General features: G+C 47.7%; 1 protein-coding gene across 4 annotated transcripts in view; it reads left to right on the top strand.

The window, feature by feature from the left end:
- Positions 1-17,921, top strand: part of DDR1 (discoidin domain receptor tyrosine kinase 1) — a 106,966-nt gene that overhangs the window by 56,311 nt on the left and 32,734 nt on the right. For all 4 annotated transcript variants that reach the window (XM_053378645.1, XM_053378644.1, XM_053378643.1 and 1 more), the window contains exons 2-6: positions 8,363-8,488; positions 12,427-12,529; positions 13,791-14,019; positions 16,181-16,328; positions 16,761-16,863. In XM_053378645.1, coding sequence (XP_053234620.1) covers positions 8,410-8,488; positions 12,427-12,529; positions 13,791-14,019; positions 16,181-16,328; positions 16,761-16,863 — 662 coding nt within the window. In that variant the 5' untranslated portion in view covers positions 8,363-8,409. The remainder of the gene's footprint in view (positions 1-8,362; positions 8,489-12,426; positions 12,530-13,790; positions 14,020-16,180; positions 16,329-16,760; positions 16,864-17,921) is intronic.

The raw sequence follows: 17,921 nt of genomic DNA, 5'->3' as shown, positions 1-17,921 counted from the left end.
CTGGGAGTTTCAAGTTTCTGGGTGCAAATCTGTGGTTTTAGGAATGGAAATCTGAGCTGTTCACAATACCTGACTTTGTGTTTCATGGTGAAATGCGAAATCCCACAATGGAATCTGAACTTTGCAGCTGGGAATTGCACGTGACTTGACATTCCAGCAGTTGCGAGCTTCTGAAATGTGTGGCTTGCATCTGTCCTTCTGAATGCACCCCTTCCTGATTCATTTTTGCTAGAAAATGATCTGACCTTTTTGCTATAAGGGGTATTTTCATAGCCTTGCTTAATTCTTTCATCCATCCTTGTTTTCCTTCTGGGGAATGTTGTTTGCTTATGCAGTTAAGCCTGTTGCTAGAGATTGGCTTCTCTCTGTATGTGTGAAAGCTGAAGGGCAAAAGTCTAGAATGGGAGTGGTGAGTTATGTTAAGTGGAGGTTTTTGTGTGTGAATATTGGAGAGGAGACAAGCATTTTCATTCTCTCAGCAAGTTCAGCATATCTAAGAACTTGGCAAAAATAAATAAATGTAAAGAGTTTGGGTTGGAGGAGTGCGAAACTGCCTTCTTTCTTGGACCAGCAGTCTCTAGAACGGACATACAGTGGTACCTTGGTTCTCAAACGCCTTGGTTCTCAAACAACGTGGAACCCAAACACTGCAAACTCAGAAGTACGTGTTATGGTTCGCGAACTTTTTTCAGAAGCCGAATGTGCTCCGTTTTGAGTGTTATGCTGAGGTCTGATTTTGCTGTTTATTTTGCGTTTTTGCTTTTGTGGCTCTTTGTTTTGTTTTTTTTGGCTGTGTGAACCCAGTTCAGCTACCGACTGATTGATTGTTTATTGCTTTCATTTATGGATCAATGGTATCGTTAGATAGTAAAATTCATGTTAAATTGCTGTTTTAGGGGTTGTTTTTAAAAGTCTGGAACGGATTAATCCGTTTAGCATTACTTTCTATGGAAAAGCGCGCCCTGGTTTTGTAACGCTTTGGTTTTGGAACCGACTTCCGGAACGAATTAAGTTTGAGAACCAAGGTACCACTGTAATCAGTCCAGACTGAAAAAAATGATAGGGGAAGCTGATTGTCCCCCAGCCGACCACTCCATTGTCCAAAATGAAAGGATGCCCCCCCCAACCATACTTTTTAATAGCCTGGCTGTGGATGTGGAACAATAAGGGCTTGCCTAATGGACCATTCAGCTGGTCTGCATTTAAAACTTCCTTGGAATGCAAGTCACATTCTGCCCAAGCTGGGGTCCAGAGACAGTTTTGCTCACTCTCACCCTTAGCACGTGTGACTCTGAGACGATTTGGAAAGTTGGTGCTCTGGAGGAAGGAGGAGGAGGAGGAGGGTTCTGTCAATTTTGGTTCTTCTCAGCTTCTCGTTTTTCCAGTGTTTAGCTTACCGCACTTCCACATCGGTTTGCAATATATTTTTTTAAGGCCTTGTGAAAATTCCACACCGGTTTGCGAAATTCTTTCTTAAGGCCTTCTGAAAACGAGTGAACAAACAAATAAATAGTACAGTAGAAATAAACAGTACAGTGTATGCATTTTTCTACATGTTAATGCAGCTGGACACTATACTTGGTGGGGCAATGCAGCCAGATGGGTGGGGTGTAAATAAAATAATAATAATAATTCAGGGTAATTCAGGGAAGTGCCAATTTTAAAGTACAGTGGTACCTCGGGTTACAAACCCCTCAGGTTACAAACTCTTCAGGTTACAGACTCCACTAACCCGGCAGTAGTCCCTCGGGTTAAGAACTTTACCTCAGGATGAGAACGGAAATTGTGTGGTGGCACCGGGAGGCCCCATTAGCTAAAGTAGCACCTCAGGTTAAGAACGGTTTCAGGTTAAGAACAGACCTCCAGAACGAATTAAGTTCATAACCAGAGGTACCTTTGTGTTTGGTCTACGAACGCCTAGGGACGTGCAAGCTGAATCAAATCTCTCCCCCATCCCTAAGAAAGAGACAGGCAGCCTTTTTGGGGTGGGTGGGGGAGCATGGAAGGCAGAAGAGTGGGACATAAATTTAATAAATAAAACCAGAGGTTAAAGGATCTCGGCCTCTGTCGCAGCCTTCGATCGTTTCCCTTGAGCAGGGACCCACGATGATGTCCGGCTCTATAGCCTGTTTAATATAATGGTTAATTCTCTGCTGGCAGGGAGTCAGGACTGTAGGGCATCCACAGAGCTTTGCAGCTTTCCACAGCAGGCCAGTTAAGCTGGGCTGGCACTGGGATCCCAGCTGCCGGGCATTCTTGCCTACATAGCTGGGATTCCTTGCCTTCCTTACCCCTTCAGCGCATTTTGCGGTTTTTTCCCCTTTCTTTCTCCAGGAGGCCCTGGGAGATCTCTGGGTTGCAGGGGGTTAAAAACCAGCTGGGCAACATGAGGACACCCTCAGCTGCTGACAGGAGCTGGGGGTGGAGTGGGGTGGGCAAGGGACAGCAGCAGCACCCCAATTTGTTATCTGACGGACGTCCCTGCAGGGGATACCCTTTAATCCCGCTGAGGCTTTAATATGAGCCAGAGTTTAGCCCCATAACATGTTTTTAATGTTTAGAGTTCAGCCCAAGGCCACCATTTCAGGTTTAAGTACATTTCAGTGGTGGGTTGGTGGGAGACTCATAGCAAAGTTCAGTGGTCTGCTCTTGGGTATATATTTGTGGTTTCTCTGCACGGTTCAATTTCCTGCTCCTTATCAGTAATAATGATGATGATATAATAGAATCATCATCATCAAAAACAACAACAACAACAACAACATTCTACCTCTTCTCCAACCTGCTCTTGGACATATTCACAGCTTTTACACTTTTAAAAAAACATTATTATTATTACTACAGTGGAACCTCGGAAGCCGAACGCCTTTGAACTCAGACGTTTCGGCTCCCAAGTGATCGAAACCCGGAAGTGATTGTTCCGCTTTCCGAACAGTTTTCAGAAGCCGAACATCTGGGGCAGCTTCCAATTGGCTGCAGGAACGGATTAAATTCGAAAACCAAGGTACGACTGTATTATTAACATTTCTTTCCTACCTTTCATTTAGGATATGTATAACTCCAATTTCTCTCTCCCCCACCCTTGCAATTTATTCTCACAACAACCCTGTGAGGTAGATTAGGTTGGGCACAGTGATAGTTTCTAGCCCAAACTTCAACCAGTGAGCTTCAGAGCTGACTCAGGATTTATAAAGGTCTTTGTTGGGGTTGCTGACTTACAGTTTTTAGCGTTATAGTTTCTCCAGAGAAGAATCACATTAAGGACAGTGTTCTGCCTCCTGCTTCCTCTGAAATCTGGAATGGAGAACCTGTGGCTCCCAGATGTTTGCTTCCAGCTCCCATCAGCTCCAGCCAACATAGTAAAGGACGATTGAAGTTGAAGTCCAGCAATACCTCCCTGCTTTAAACAGACCCAAACAACACTAAAGGAAAGCATTTTTTGTACATGGGATGAGTGCATCTCCATGACTGCTTGATACCATTGCATACCTGGGATCATTTGTTATTTGTTTGCATGCTTATTGGGGTTGCCATATGCCCAGAATTTCCTGGACATAGTTGGAGTACGGCAGTCGGAAGCAGTGTCCAGGCGGAAATTGCTGAAATGTCTGGGGGAAATCCGGACATATGGCAGCCCATGTCAGAAGTCTAGATTTTGCCGAAGTTCCTTGAAAATTGCTCAAAAACTTTATTATTATTATTATTATTAGTAGTAGTAGTAGTAGTAGTAGTAGAGATTTTGCAAAATAAAAATAAAAATGAGAAGCTTAACAACTTTGGCCAGAAAGAAAAAAACCTCAACAACTTTTGTGTCCGGATTTTCACTTTTTGAAATATGGGAACACTAATGTTTATAAACCACATTTCCATATAAAATACTGGGGCTGCATTCAAAACAACAAGAATGGCAGATGTCAGTTAAACCTGAGGGAAACAGAACGTGTGGGTGGCTTCTTGGCTGGGGTGGCACCCCAAATTTCCCATAGCCCCTCAACCCCCTCCTGATCCATACCCATGGGAGACATCCCATAGAATTGTAGAGCTGGAAGGATCCCTGAAGCTCATCTGGTCCAACCAGTTCAAACTATTTGCCTTACTAACCCAGATTTGACTATATTGACTGGTATTTGCTCTCCAGGGTTTGGGGCAGGATCTTTCCCCCCAGGTCTGAGACCTTCTGTATGCAAATATCTGCCCTACTGTGTACTATAATAGGTCCATCTTTTAGAGGGGGCATTCGTCATTGAAGGTCTGAAAATTTCCTGGCCCTGGAGTGTGGCAGTTTCTCCCGATTATTCTACCAGATATGGGATTCCTCCTCCTCGTTGAATCCGAAGGGGGGTGTCCCCGATCAATGCCTTGATTCATCCCCCTTTTTCCTTTCACGTTGGCACCCCTTTGCCCCACGGCCTGTCAGCTGCTGTTTACTAGCCTTAGATCAAGGCAGCTGTTGGGACATTCCAGCAAAGGATTGTGGGAGCAGCTGGCCTACAGCCCTTTCACCCCCACCCACCCCCACTTCACCCACCACCCCCAACCTACTGGTCAAGAAACAGCAGGAGGGGAGTGTGGCCTGGGTTCCTAGGAAACAGATTTGGATTCCTGCGACTGTTTCTTAGGGAAGCTGCGCCGAGTTAGTGGAGTGTTTATTTGGAACATTTCCCCCTCACAATATGAGAACGTCTTATGAAGGAACGTTCTTTGAAATGCCCCGTGTCTTGTAGAGTGTGCTTACTCCGATTATTAAGCAATTTGAGTCACTCATTAACTGGAAATGTTTTGGCCTCTGCCTTTGAGCCAGTTGCCCACACATTTTGGGGAGAATGCGTTTCCAGAAACAGAGGTACTGATGGTGGTTCAGGATGGTTTGTTTATTGAGCATTCTTCCTGATTCATTTGCAGAGATTAGACGACTGTTCATTCCAATTTATTCTTTTTTGTGTGGGGGGAGGTTAGATGATGTTGCATCAAAGCAAGTGTCAACGGGCCGTGTGCCTCGCTGCCTTTCCCCTTCCCCTTATTGCGAAAAGTCTGAATTTTGGGTGGGTGGGTTTGTTGCGTGAGACCTCCCAGTCAGCCATAATTGCACAACCGGAATCTCCTAAGTCTGTGATTCGAAACAATGACAGCCTCAGGCCTGTATGGATGCCACAGCGCTGAGGACTTAAAATTGAGGGGCTGATTACTTTAAAAAAAAATGACCAGGGGTGGTAAAATCTGTGTGTGTGTGAATTCTTTGCCTCAAACCTTTCGCAATCTGGATCCTTCTCCCTCCAGAGGTGATTCTTTTCTTGAGAAAGAAGGTTCCCATTTTGTGGGAATCACCTGGCCTGCAGCCAAATATGTGACTAGGCTAGTCAGATGAAAATGTCATACAAATTGTGTAGAAATATTGGTTCTGAAGCAAGTGTTTCGAACTGCCCTCTGGGGGCTGAAGTGCACAGAGCCCAGAAATGCCTACTCAGATATATTTGAATTTTGATTCAGATAGATAGATAGATAGATAGATAGATAGATAGATGATAGATAGATTATAGAGTGCAGTGATGGGGTGGGGAGGTGTAGAAACAGACCCCGAGAAGAAATATTTAGGGAGAAAGAAGCTGCCTCAGGATGGGACCCTCAGAATAAAGACCGTTGAAGACTGAGCATGCTAAGTGTCCACAGAAAGTCACTGAGAAGAAGGAAAAGACAGATAACCTGATGGAAAGGGAATGGAATGAAGTATCCTGGAATGGGGCATAGCTGACTGGCTGGTACCCTGAACTGGAGTTCCCCGCTTTGCCTCATTTTGTTTTGCTTGTCATCACTTTGACGTTGAAACGGCTTGATCAGGGCCTCTGGCAAAGGTCCAGTTGTATTACTCAAGAGCCTTTAAACTGCTCATGACGTAAATCAATAGGGTTGGGGTGCCCACCAGTTGATGAATCAAATGTTGTCAATTGACTGTCCTTTAATGACCACGGTCAACTATTATCAAATAATCTGAGGCTGCCGTCGGGTAGATGCTGGTTCAGTGTTTTAATTTCATTGCTTAATTGCATCTGACAGCACATGCGGGGGAAGAGGGGCTCTTTCTTCCCCAGTTTTCTGCAGGTTCCTCTTGCTCTGCTCTATTAGCACAAAACTAGATATTACTAGCAAAAATGTGTGTTTCTGAATCCCAATGACAACTTCGTTTATGGGAAAATAGCTTTGTTGCTGGGGGGGACCCGTTTAGAGCCGTTTAGAGATGAGGATGGAGAGTGGGGAGGCTGTGGGGTTTGTGGTCTGGAGAAGGGAGTGTTGGCTGGGGAGAGGCCTGAGGGCTGTTTCCTTCTTCCTGTGCGTGGTCTGAAAAAGACACATTGTGTGGAAGCCTTGCTGAAGCTAAGTAGGCCTGGGCCTAGCCAGTACCTGGGTGAATATCCACCTGGGAGCCCAAGGCTGACTTGGCCAATGGGAGAAAGGCAGTATATAAATGCAATTAAAGAAAAAGAGAAAACCCAGTTGCCTCATGAAACACTTCCTCTCATCTTGGGTTCCAGGTATATATTTGCCTTGCAAATACAGAGTGGGAAAAATGGAAGGTGGAGACAGAGCTAAGTGCTGCCTTCTCATCAGAATTGCTTTTCATAATCAAAGCAACAATTGGGACTTAAAATTATTCATTTGCTTGTAATACCTGCTTTCGCCCTTTGCCGTTTTATAGCTGCTATTTTGCACGTTTCATTTCTGTAATTATACCTTTTTTCAAAACGTGTCTCCTTGGTCTGCCCTGGAAGCTGCAAGATAATAACCAATATCACTCTGACCTCAGCCAGTCCCCCAGTTGCTTGCCTTTTTACTTATAACTCCTCCAGGGGGTGGTACTAGCTGCTAGATTCCTCCTCTATAGTCTCAGTGTTGTATTTGTCCAACTCAACAGGGTCGAGGATGGGACACACCTAGAATTAGTTGGCTCCTGCCTGTCCTCTAGCCACCTTACCTGTCCCAATGGGCACAAGCCAACGCTGCCTTAAACCATGGTTCGTCATTGGCTTACGAATCATGGCTTGTTAGGTACATTCAGCTAAGTTTTATGAGGGTGGCACTGTGGTCTACTGTCCTACCTGGGACACAGGTGGTGCTGTGGTCTAAACCACTGAGTCTCTTGGGCTTTCCGATCAGAAGGTCAGCGGTTTGAATCCCACGATGGGGTGAACTCCTGTTGCTCTGTTCCAGCTTCTGCCAACCTAGCAGTTTGAAAGCACACCAGTGCAAGTAGATAAATAGGCACCCCTGTGGCAGGAAGGTAAACAGCGTTTCCATGCACTCTGGTTTCCGTCACAGTATCTCGTTGCGCCAGTAGTTTAGTCTTGCTGGCCACTTGACCCAGAAAGCTGTCTGTGGACAAACACCGGCTCCCTTGGCCTGAAAGCACGATGAGTGCTGCAACCCCATACACTGGTACCTTGGTTAAGAACTTAATTTGTTCTGGAGGTCTGTTCTTAACCTGAGGTACCACTTTAGCTAATGGAGGCTCCCGCTGCCGCCGCGCTGCTGCTGCACGATTTCTGTTCTCATCCTGAAGCAAAGTTCTTAACCCGAGATACTATTTCTGGGTTAGTGGAGTCTGTAACCTGAAGCGTCTGCAACCTGAAGCGTCTGTAACCTGAGGTACCACTGTAGTTGCTTTTGACTGGACTTAACCGTCCAGAGATCCTTTACCTTTACTTATAGCAGGCTCATTGAAATTAATGGTTACAGCCAAGTTAGGTTCATTGATTTCAGTGGGTCTCCTCTAAGGGAAACTCAGCTGGGTGCCACCTGATGAGTCTGGATTCGGCCATCACACAAAGCCAAGCTTAATTGTGGCTTCTCGGTTTGTTTCTCTTGCAGAGTGAAACAGGAGCGATTGGGTAGTGTACTGCTCATTCGCAATGAACAATGCCAGTTGTAATAAATAGTGGCATTGTTTGACCCCACTGGAACATATCTCCTCAATAGCTGACCTAGTCACTAACTGAGTTACATTTTGTTTTTTAGTCTGGTCAAACACTCGTTCCTGTAAATCAGCCTTGGGGTCTCCCAAATGCACCAAGTTCGCTCAACCACAAATTTGGCATCTGGCCTTTCTTGCCTGCGATAATCACGTGTTTTGCTGCTGTCAGTGTGTCAGCGCCAGTCCACTTCTGGCCTGAATAGGGAAGCCAGGACAATGGCAGGATGCTAGTGACTCCTGAGCATGGAATGTGTGCTATTCACTAGCACAGAGAAAGTGCCTGACCCTCGGAAGCGGAGGGTTGCCCATTCATGTTGAGTCACCTTGCTGTTGTACTGTGCTATCTGTGCGAGACCCGCATGTGGTTAACTGCTGTTATCTACTTTTTTTGCAAACAAGGCATGAAGACTCAACTGTCGGTGTAATCATCGCAGAGCCCAGAGAGCATGGTGCGACTCGCAGCGCTTTGCTTGCTGCTCTCGGCGTCCCTTGGTGCATCGGAGTTGGAAGAGCACTTCGATCCAGGTGAGTTGGATTCAGGTGAGATAGGCTGTGACCTGTTGGTTGAGGAGCGGGAAACTGGAGGGTTCCTTGGTGAGGTGCTGAAATGTGGTGCAGAAGGAGCACTGAGCTTACGGCATTTTATTGGGCAGATGTGATGGAGATATGAAGGTCGGGCGAGAGGGCAAGGCCAAGTATAAGATGGAGAGCCAAGCAAGGAAAAAGGAACTCAGGGCAAGGTTTTTAGAGGGGCGTTGCCAAACTGCCATCCGACAGGCCTTTCTTCTATCTTGGTTAATCCCCAACATAGTTTTGTCCGATGCTTCTATCTTGTTTCCGATGCACAAATGTGAGAGCCGCTGGTTGCTCGTGAAACCAAAATGGCGCCATCTTTGCACACAAGAGGGAGGCGAAAGCTCTGGAAGCAGCCTAGTGGGGAATGAGCACCCTCAGTGGCCATGGAATGTGTGTGTGTGGGGAGACGAAATGGAGTATCTCAGAGAAGGGCATTGCTGACTGAATGGAACAATGAATAGGAACACTCCACACTGCAACATTTTGTTGCAGGTTCTACTCGTAAGGATACTATCTATCTATCATCTATCTGTCTGTCTGTCATCTGTCTGTTTCCTGCAGATCAGGACTGGGGAACCTGTGGCCCTCCAGATGTTGTTGGACTCCAGTTCCTATCGGCCCCAGCCAGCCTGGCAAATGGACAGCAGTTGTAGTCCAATGACATCTAAAGGGCCAAAGATTCCCCATCCTCTCTGCCCATGAAATAAGCTTCACCGTCACATCTTGCAGCAGTGGATTCTGCATTGTGCAAGGAAGTCCTCCTTCCTGCTGTTGTCTGTTCTGAATTTCTTGTTTCATTCTGTGCCCTAAAATTCTAGCATCACCAGAGGAGATTTAAGAAATTAAAAAAGAACCTCTAGGCGTTTTCTCCACACCATTCATAATATTATCAACTTCTAACATATCATATTTTTAAATATTTTTTTTTTTTGGTATACTAAAAATCCCCAAGTGCTTTAGCTCAGGCACGTCCAACAGGTAGATCGTGATCTACTGGTAGATCACTGGATGTCTGTGATGGATCACTGGTAGATCACTGGCTCCCCACAAAGAAGCTAAACAACTTTGGCTCCCCTTAAAAAAAAGCCCTGCACCCTCCAAAAGCGGGCTTTCCTCCTTCCTAAAAAAACCTCAACAGCTTTGAAAAAGGGGGGGGGGGTAGATCACTGCCAGTTTTTGATTCTGTAAGTAGATCGCAGTCTTATGGGAGCTGGCCACCCTGTGCTTCAGTCCAGCCATATTATTTTGGTTAGCTTACCCTTTTCTGCCCCTTTCACCAACGCTGTGATTTCCCTTTTGAAGTAGAGCGTCAGCACAGCATATAGGATTCCAAAATGGGACTACATCATACATAATATATGAAGGGTAGCATTATGATACTGGCAGTTTTATCCTCTCTGTCTTCCCTAATCACCCCAGCATGGAATTTGCCCTTTTGGCTATATTCCAGAGTATCACAAAGTGTTCCAGACAACGGAACATTGAGCTGAAAGCTTGCAGAACATTAACAGAATGTTAAAACTTAGTGTGTCTCTAGAAAAGGACATCCTTGGGGTTTTTTTTAAAAGCGTCCACCTCGTGTGTGAAATTAGAGCACCCTCTGGTGGAAGTCATTGACATCCAGTACTAAGTGTTCTGCTTTTTGTAGGCAGGACAGTAGAAAAAGGTAAAGGACCCCTGGACGGTTAAATCCAGTCACAGGGGACTATGGGGTTGTGGCACTCATCTCGCTTTTGGGCTGAGGGAGCTGGCGTTTGTCCGCAGACAGCTTTCCGGGTCATGTGGCCAGCCTGACTAAACTGCTTCTGGCGCAACGGGACACCGAGACAGAAACCAGAGCGCACGGAAACACCGTTTACCTTACTGCCGCAGCAGTACCTATTCATCTACTTGCACTGGCGTGCTTTCAAATTGCTAGGTTGGCAGGAGCTGGGACAGAGCAACGGGAGCTCACTCCATTACGGGGATTCAAACCGCTGACCTTTCGATCGGCAAGCCCAAGAGCAGGGGCCTGCAAACTTTTTCAGCAGGGGACCAGTCCACTGTCCCTCAGACCTTGTGGGGGGCTGGACTATATTTCGAAGGAAAAAAATGAATGAATTCCTATGCCCCACAAATAACCCAGATATGCATTTTAAATAAAAGCACATTCTACACTTGTAAAAACACCAGGCAGGCCCCACAAATAACCCAGAGATGCCTTTAAAATAAAAGGGCACATTCTACTCATGTAAAACACGCTGATTCCCAGACTATCCGTAGTCCGGATTTAGAAGGCGATTGGGCCGGATCCGGTCCCCGGTCCTTAGTTTGCCTATCCATGCTCAAGAGGCTCAGTGGTTTAGACCACAGCGCCACCCGTGTCCCAGGTAGGACAGTAGCCTTATGTTCGTCTGATTCTTGGATTTTTCAAAAAGGAATTGCACAGTGCAGGGTCTGCCCCACTAAAGGCTTGAACCCTAGTGAAGGCCAACTGAACCTCAGGAGGCTTGACACCTCAGAGGATCTCAGTCACTGAGATGGAGCATATGGAAACAGGCAGTCCCTAAGGTACTTTGAGCCCAAGTTGTTTAGGGCTTTGTGGATTAACACAAGCACCTTGAAAAAGGCCTGATAGCAAACAGACAGACAAAATGAGTTTCGATATACAGGGCTCAACCCTGTGACAGTTTACTCAGATGTAAGTCTCACTTTTTTTCCGGCGGGGCATATTCCCATGATACACAGGATAAACTGAGAATATAGAGAACAGCTTAATTCAACACAGGACGGTGCTAGAATGTGGCTGCCATGTTTTTATGGTGGCGGCCATCTTTTTCCGCCCCCTCCCCCATTTTCAAAATGGAGTCCCAAGGCCTGTGTTCTTCAGTGCCTTTGGGCATCAGTATCTACCCAAGCCTACCTTTTGGTAGTGTCAGGCCTGGTTATAAGAAGGGACATGTTAAGAAGGGAATATGATTGTGCATGGTGTAGAGAAAGTGGATAGGAAGAGGTTTTCCTTTCTCTTGTCTCATAATACTAGCGCTTGGGGCTATACAATGAAGCTGAATATTGGAAGTTCTGGGACGGACAAAAGGAAGTGTTTCTTCACATAGAACAGGGTTAAGCTATGGAATTCTCTCCCACAGCTACCGTATTTTTCACCCTATAAGACACATTCCCCCCCCCCAAAGTAAGGGGAAATGTGTGTGCGTCTTATGGAGCGTATACAGGCTCCATGGCTTCAGCGAAAGCAACCGAAGCCTCCGGAGCGCAGCGGGAGCGATCCCGCTGCGCTCCGGAGGCTTCGTGTTGCTTTCGCTGAAGCCTGGAGAGCGAGAGGAGTCGGTGCGCACTGATCCCTCTTGCTCTCCTGGCTTCGCTTCGCTGGAGAGGCACTGTGCAGCTTTCCCTCTCTGCGCAATGCCCCTTCAGCCAAGCGGGAGGAGAAATGGAAGGGGCTCCGTTTCTCCTGCCGCTTCGCTGAAGGAGCGCTGCGCAGAGAGGGAGAGAATATTTTTTTTCTTGTTCTCCCCCTCTTATGATGGGGTGCGTCTTATAGAGCGAAAAATACAGTAGCAGTGATGGGCACCAGCTTGGAGCTCTGCATTGGTGCTGATCATTCACTTCATAGTCATCTGGTTGCTCACTGTGGGGGGGAAAACGGATTCTGATATATATATGGGTCCCTTTGTCCTAATCTGGCAGAGTTCTTATGTTCTCAAGTCTCATTAAAAGCATCCCACCCTAGGTTAACTTGCAACCCCTTGGCTTCAATGTGACATACTATAACTGATGTTATGCGGATCAGGTCAGTATTAATAGCTCATAATTTTCACAGAGGGGTGTGTATAATGCAAAGGGGTTATCCTTGCTCTTCATTCTCTCGCTTCCTTCCCCCTTTGCAGCTAAGTGTCGCTATGCATTGGGAATGCAGGATCGCACCATCCCGGATGAGGCCCTCTCAGCCTCCAGCTCATGGTCTGACTCGACGGCCGCCAAACACAGCAGGTGATGATGGCCTTTGAAATGCAAAGTTGTAACTTGCTTTTCCCCCTTGCAGTTGTACAATACATTTCAGTTGTACACAGTACACTGCCCTCGTAGACCTGACGAAGGTCTTTTGACCTGAAAAGGACTGTTCACGCTGTTCAATAAGATAGGATGCCCGCCCCAAGCTTAATAATAATAATAATAATAATAATAATAATAATAATAATAATTTGTTATTTGCACCCCGCCCATCTGGCTGAGTTTCCCCAGCCACTCTGGGCAGCCTGCAACAAAGATTAAAAATACATTAAAATATCACACATTAAAAACTTCCCTGAACAGGGTTGCCTTCAGATGTCTTCTAAAAGTTTGGTAGTTGTTTTTCTCTTTGACATCTGATGGGAGGGCGTTCCACAGGGTGGGTGCCACTACCAAGAAGGCCCTCTACCTGGTTCCTGTAGCTTTGCTTCTTGCAGTGAGGGCCCTCGGCGCCAGAAGGCCCTCGGCGCTGGACCTCAGTGTCCGGGCAGAACGATGGGGGTGGAGATGCTCCTTCAGGTGTACTGGACTGAGGCCGTTTAGGCCTCCCACATGTCTTCCACGTGAACAAGTGCGGCACCGTCCAGTACGACTGTCGTTCTTGGACCCCTTCCCTATAAAGAGCAGTGTGAAATACGGCCGTGTTCTTACCCCAACTCTCTTTGGCGTAGTCTTCCTGTTGCCCTCTTATTCCTTCAGCTCAACGTTGTGAACATCCATCCAAGGAGGGTTGGGGGGGGGTCTGCTCAACCTGGTGTGCGAGGAAAATAGCATGCAAGAGGTGCTAGGTAGAGATAAAGGGACCCCTGATTATTAGGTCCAGTCATGGCTGACTCTGGGGTTGCGGCTCTCATCTCGCTTTATTGGCCGAGGGAGCCGGCATACAGCTTCCGGGTCATGTGGCCAGAATGACTAAGCTGCTTCTGGCGAAACCAGAGCAGCGCACGGAAACGCCGTTTACCTTCCCTATGTATCTACTTGCACTTTGACATGCTTTTGAACTGCTAGGTTGGCAGGAGCTGGGACCGAGCAACGGGAGCTCACCCCGTCATGGGGATTCGAACCGCCAACCTTCTGATCGGCAAGTCCTAGGCTCTGTGGTTTAACCCACAGCGCCACCTGCGTCCCTTGCAAGAGGTGCTAGGGAGACTTAAATGTGATTTGTGAAATCTGCCCCTGCCCAAATACAGATTCGTTAACATATCCCCCTTTCTGTCTTCTCCCTTTTCCTGCTCTCCAGGTTGGCGCTGAGCGAGGGAGATGGAGCCTGGTGCCCTGCAGGACCCGTCTACCCTAACGATGCGGAGTACTTGGAGATAGACCTGCGGCGGCTGCACTTCTTAACCTTGGTGGGCACGCAGGGTCGCCATGCGAGCGGTCACGGCAAAGAGTTTGCCCGCTCCTACCGGCTACACTATAGCCGGGACGGGCACCGCTGGATGCCTTGGCGGGACCGGTGGGGCAACGAGGTAAGCGAGGGGCGGAGCTGAAGTGAGGGCAGGTGAAGGCAGCCAATGGGAGGCGGAGAGGTGGGGCTAGCGGAAGGCGTGGCGTTCACTGCTCGTGTGATCAAATGTTAGGCTAAGTTGCAATGTCATCGCTTAAAGAAATATTAGTGGACGGCTACAAAATGTGAAATCGCATACATGGGGTAAATTTGTATGATGGCGTAAATTTGGTGAATTGCAGAGGCTTTATTATGGCAGAGGCTTTATTATTCATTAGGGATGCGGGTGGCACTGTGGGTTACTATTTAAATATACTATTTAGTGCCACACTATGTAGAGACAAGGGACACGGGTGGCGCTGTGGGATAAACCACAGAGCCTAGGACTTGCCGATCAGAAGGTCGGCGGTTAGAATCCCCGCGACGGGGTGAGCTACCGTTGCTCGGTCCCAGCTCCTGCCAACCTAGCAGTTCGAAAGCACGTCAAAGTGCAAGTAGATAAATAGGTGCCGCTCCGGAGGGAAGGTAAACAGCGTTTCTGTCTGCTGCTCTGGTTCGCCAGAAGCGGCTTAGTCATGCTGGCCACATGACCTGGAAGCTGTACGCCGGCTCCCTCGGCCAATAAAGCGAGATGAGCGCCTCAACCCCAGAGTTGGCCACGACTGGACCTAATGGTCAGGGTCCCTTTACCTTTATGTACAGACAAAACCATGATGGCGTCCGTTCTCTCCAGCTCCGAGAGAACAAAAAGAAATAAATAAAAGCAAAAGTACAGTGTAATAGTACCTGCAGCAGAAGAGATAAGACTCTCTTCCTTTCCTAGGAGGAGTGAAATTGCTAACATCAGGTGTGGTGTTGCTGCTTACTTCACCCCCCCCATCAGTTGCATCGCTGGAATTCGAGAGGGCGAGGTGAGACAGTGGTGCACGGTCATCCCTGTGCAAACACACCTGCAGAGCCAATCTGGCCCTCCTGCTGATGCGTTCGCACTGCACCAACCTCACCTCTGCCTTGCCCCTACCTCTCTGCCTCCTGGTAGGGAGAAGCGATGCAACTGACTGGAGGTCAGTTGAGCTGCAATGTCTCACCTACGCTGCCCGCTACTGGGAAAGGCTTATTTCATCATGGGAACCCCCCCTCCACCTGCATTCCGGAGGGGGGCTGGACTAGAAACCGGTTTTGCAGCCAGCCTCTCCACAAAAAGGGAATCCTGCACATGTGAAGACAGCATGTCAGGGAGAGGGCTGAGTTAGAACCCTTCTTGATGACCTGTAGTTTTCTGTTTGGATGGAGTTTTTCGCTCTCTGAAGTGGGAGAGCCCAGAAACAGGTTTACATCTCTTTGAGAACTGGCTCTATGTCTAATACAGTGGTACCTCGGGTTACATACGCTTCAGGTTATATACGCTTCAGGTTACAGACTCCGCTAACCCAGAAATAGTGCTTCAGGTTAAGAACTTTGCTTCAGGATGAGAACAGAAATTGTGCTCCGGCGGCACGGCAGCAGCGGGAGGCCCCATTAGCTAAAGTGGTACTTCAGGTTAAGAACAGTTTCATGTTAAGTACGGACCTCCAGAACGAATTAAGTACTTAACCCGAGGTACCACTGTAAATAGAGAGGACCTTTCCTAGTATGGTAGGCCGATCTTTTTGCTTATGCACTACTTCCCAGTTATAGTCCTGACAATGCACTGTGCACTGCCTAAACCAGAGATGGCTAGTGTGACTCCCTCCAGTTGTTCCTGGACTACAGTGGTACCTCGGGTTAAGTACTTAATTCGTTCAGGAGGTCTGTTCTTAACCTGAAACTGTTCTTAACCTGAAGCACCACTTTAGCTAATGGGGCCTCCTGCTGCCGCCGCACCACTGGAGCACGATTTCTGTTCTCTCCCTGAAGCAAAGTTCTTAACCTGAGGTAATATTTCTGGGTTAGCGGAGTCTGTAACCTGAAGCGTATGTAACCTGAAGCGTATGTAACCCGAGGTACCACTGTATAGCTTTTGTCATCCCTGATGGATTGGGCTGATGGAAGTCTGAGTTCAGCAGCACCCGGAAGGGCACAGGTTGTCCATCTCTGGCTTTAAAAACTCCACCAATGTCTTTACTCAAATGCCAGAGCTCAGAATTGCCATTGCCTGTGCAGGTTCCCGAGCAATGACAGAAAACTAACTTCCTGCCCCTTAGGTGATTTCGGGTAATGAAAATACAGAAGAAGTGGTGCTGAAGGACCTGGGCCCCCCGGTTATTGCCCGTTACGTCCGCTTCTACCCACGTGCGGACCGAGTCATGAGTGTCTGCCTGCGCGTGGAGCTCTATGGCTGCGTCTGGAAAGGTGAGCCACCTGATTATTATTTTTTGTCCTTGATGCAACAACACGGTCCAGCTCTTTTCCTGCACTCACATGCATATGCAGAGCCGGTGCGATGTGGTGGTTACAGCAACCTTCCCCAACCTTGAGTCCCCTAGATGTTTTTGGACTACAACTCCCATCACCCCAACCCTTTGACCAGGCTTGATGGGAGTTGTAGTTCAAGGAAAATACCTGGACGGCATCAGGTTTGATGGTATTAGGTTAGATAGACCAACCGTCTGACTGAACAGAAGGCTCCTTCGTATGTTCCTGTTTTCCTCACCCTCTCTCTGTACACATGCCCTTGGGGTTTGCTCCACATACCCAAAAGCCTTTGCTGCACATGAAGTTTGATCCTCCTGAGGATCAGGAGCTTGAGGTCTTCTTCTGAATGTGTTTGTTTCCTTCCACCAGATGGACTTCAGTCGTACACGGCTCCTCTCGGCCAGGTCATGCCTCTAGTTCCAGAACCAGTCTACCTGAATGACTCCACGTATGATGGGCACAGCGTCAGCAAGTGAGTGAGTGAACATCCCTGCCCCCCTGTTGTTGAATTCTGTGCTTGGGTGGCCCTAAAAGCACGGCAATCCCAGCCTGAAACTTCAGCTTCAAAGGGTGGGTTCAGATGACCAGGTTAGTCACATGACAGCTGCAGACATCACGTGATGCATCTGAAGATTTCATCACCTGTCAGTTCACTGGGTTATGTTAGACCGACCAGCCTTCCCTCAACCTGGTGGTCTTCAGATGTTTATGACTACAACTCCCATCAGCCCTTACTAGCGTGGCCAATGGCCAGGGATTATGGAGTTGCAGTTCAAAATGTGTTCAGAGGTTTTGTTCAGGAGAAAACAGGAAGGGAACTTCTGTTTGGTCAGCTTGTGAATGGGGCTGCAAGCCGATTGTGTGACTCCACCCAAAGAGAGTTTCTCATTGTGTAATAGTTGTGAAGTTCAAATAGCCGGAAGCTCAGGGTGTCATCTGGGGCAAATCACAATCTCAGCCTAGGTTGCCTTTTTTATAAAACGGAGGTGAGATAGGACTATGACAGTATTTGTGCTGGGAAAAAATGCAGATATGAGCAACAAGAACATTAACAGAAGGAGGGCCCAGCATTAGGTGGGTAACCCATAAAAAGTAAAGGTAAAGGGACCCCTGACCATTAGGTCCAGTCGTGGCCGACTCTGGGGTTGCGGCACTCATCTCGCTTTATTGGCCGAGGGAGCCGGCGTACAGCTTCTGGGTCATGTGGCCAGCATGACTAAGCTGCTTCTGGCGAACCAGAGCTACGCACGGAAACGCTGTTTACCTTCCCGCCGGAGCGGTACCTATTTATCTACTTGCACTTTGACGTGCTTTCGAACTGCTCGGTTGGCAGGAGAAGGACCGAGCAACGGGAGCTCACCCCGTCACGGGGATTTGAACCGCCAACCTTCTGATCGGCAAGTCCTAGGCTCTGTGGTTTAACCCACAGCACCACCCGCATCCCTGGGTGACCCATAGTGATAGATAACTGCATGAGAAAAAGGAAAGAGAAGACTGGGGCTGAGCGAGAGAAGAAAACTAAATAACGGT

The sequence above is a fragment of the Podarcis raffonei genome, chromosome 2 (genome assembly GCF_027172205.1).
Source record: "Podarcis raffonei isolate rPodRaf1 chromosome 2, rPodRaf1.pri, whole genome shotgun sequence".
Classification (NCBI taxonomy): domain Eukaryota; kingdom Metazoa; phylum Chordata; class Lepidosauria; order Squamata; family Lacertidae; genus Podarcis; species Podarcis raffonei.
This window is presented reverse-complemented; position numbering and strand designations above follow the sequence as displayed.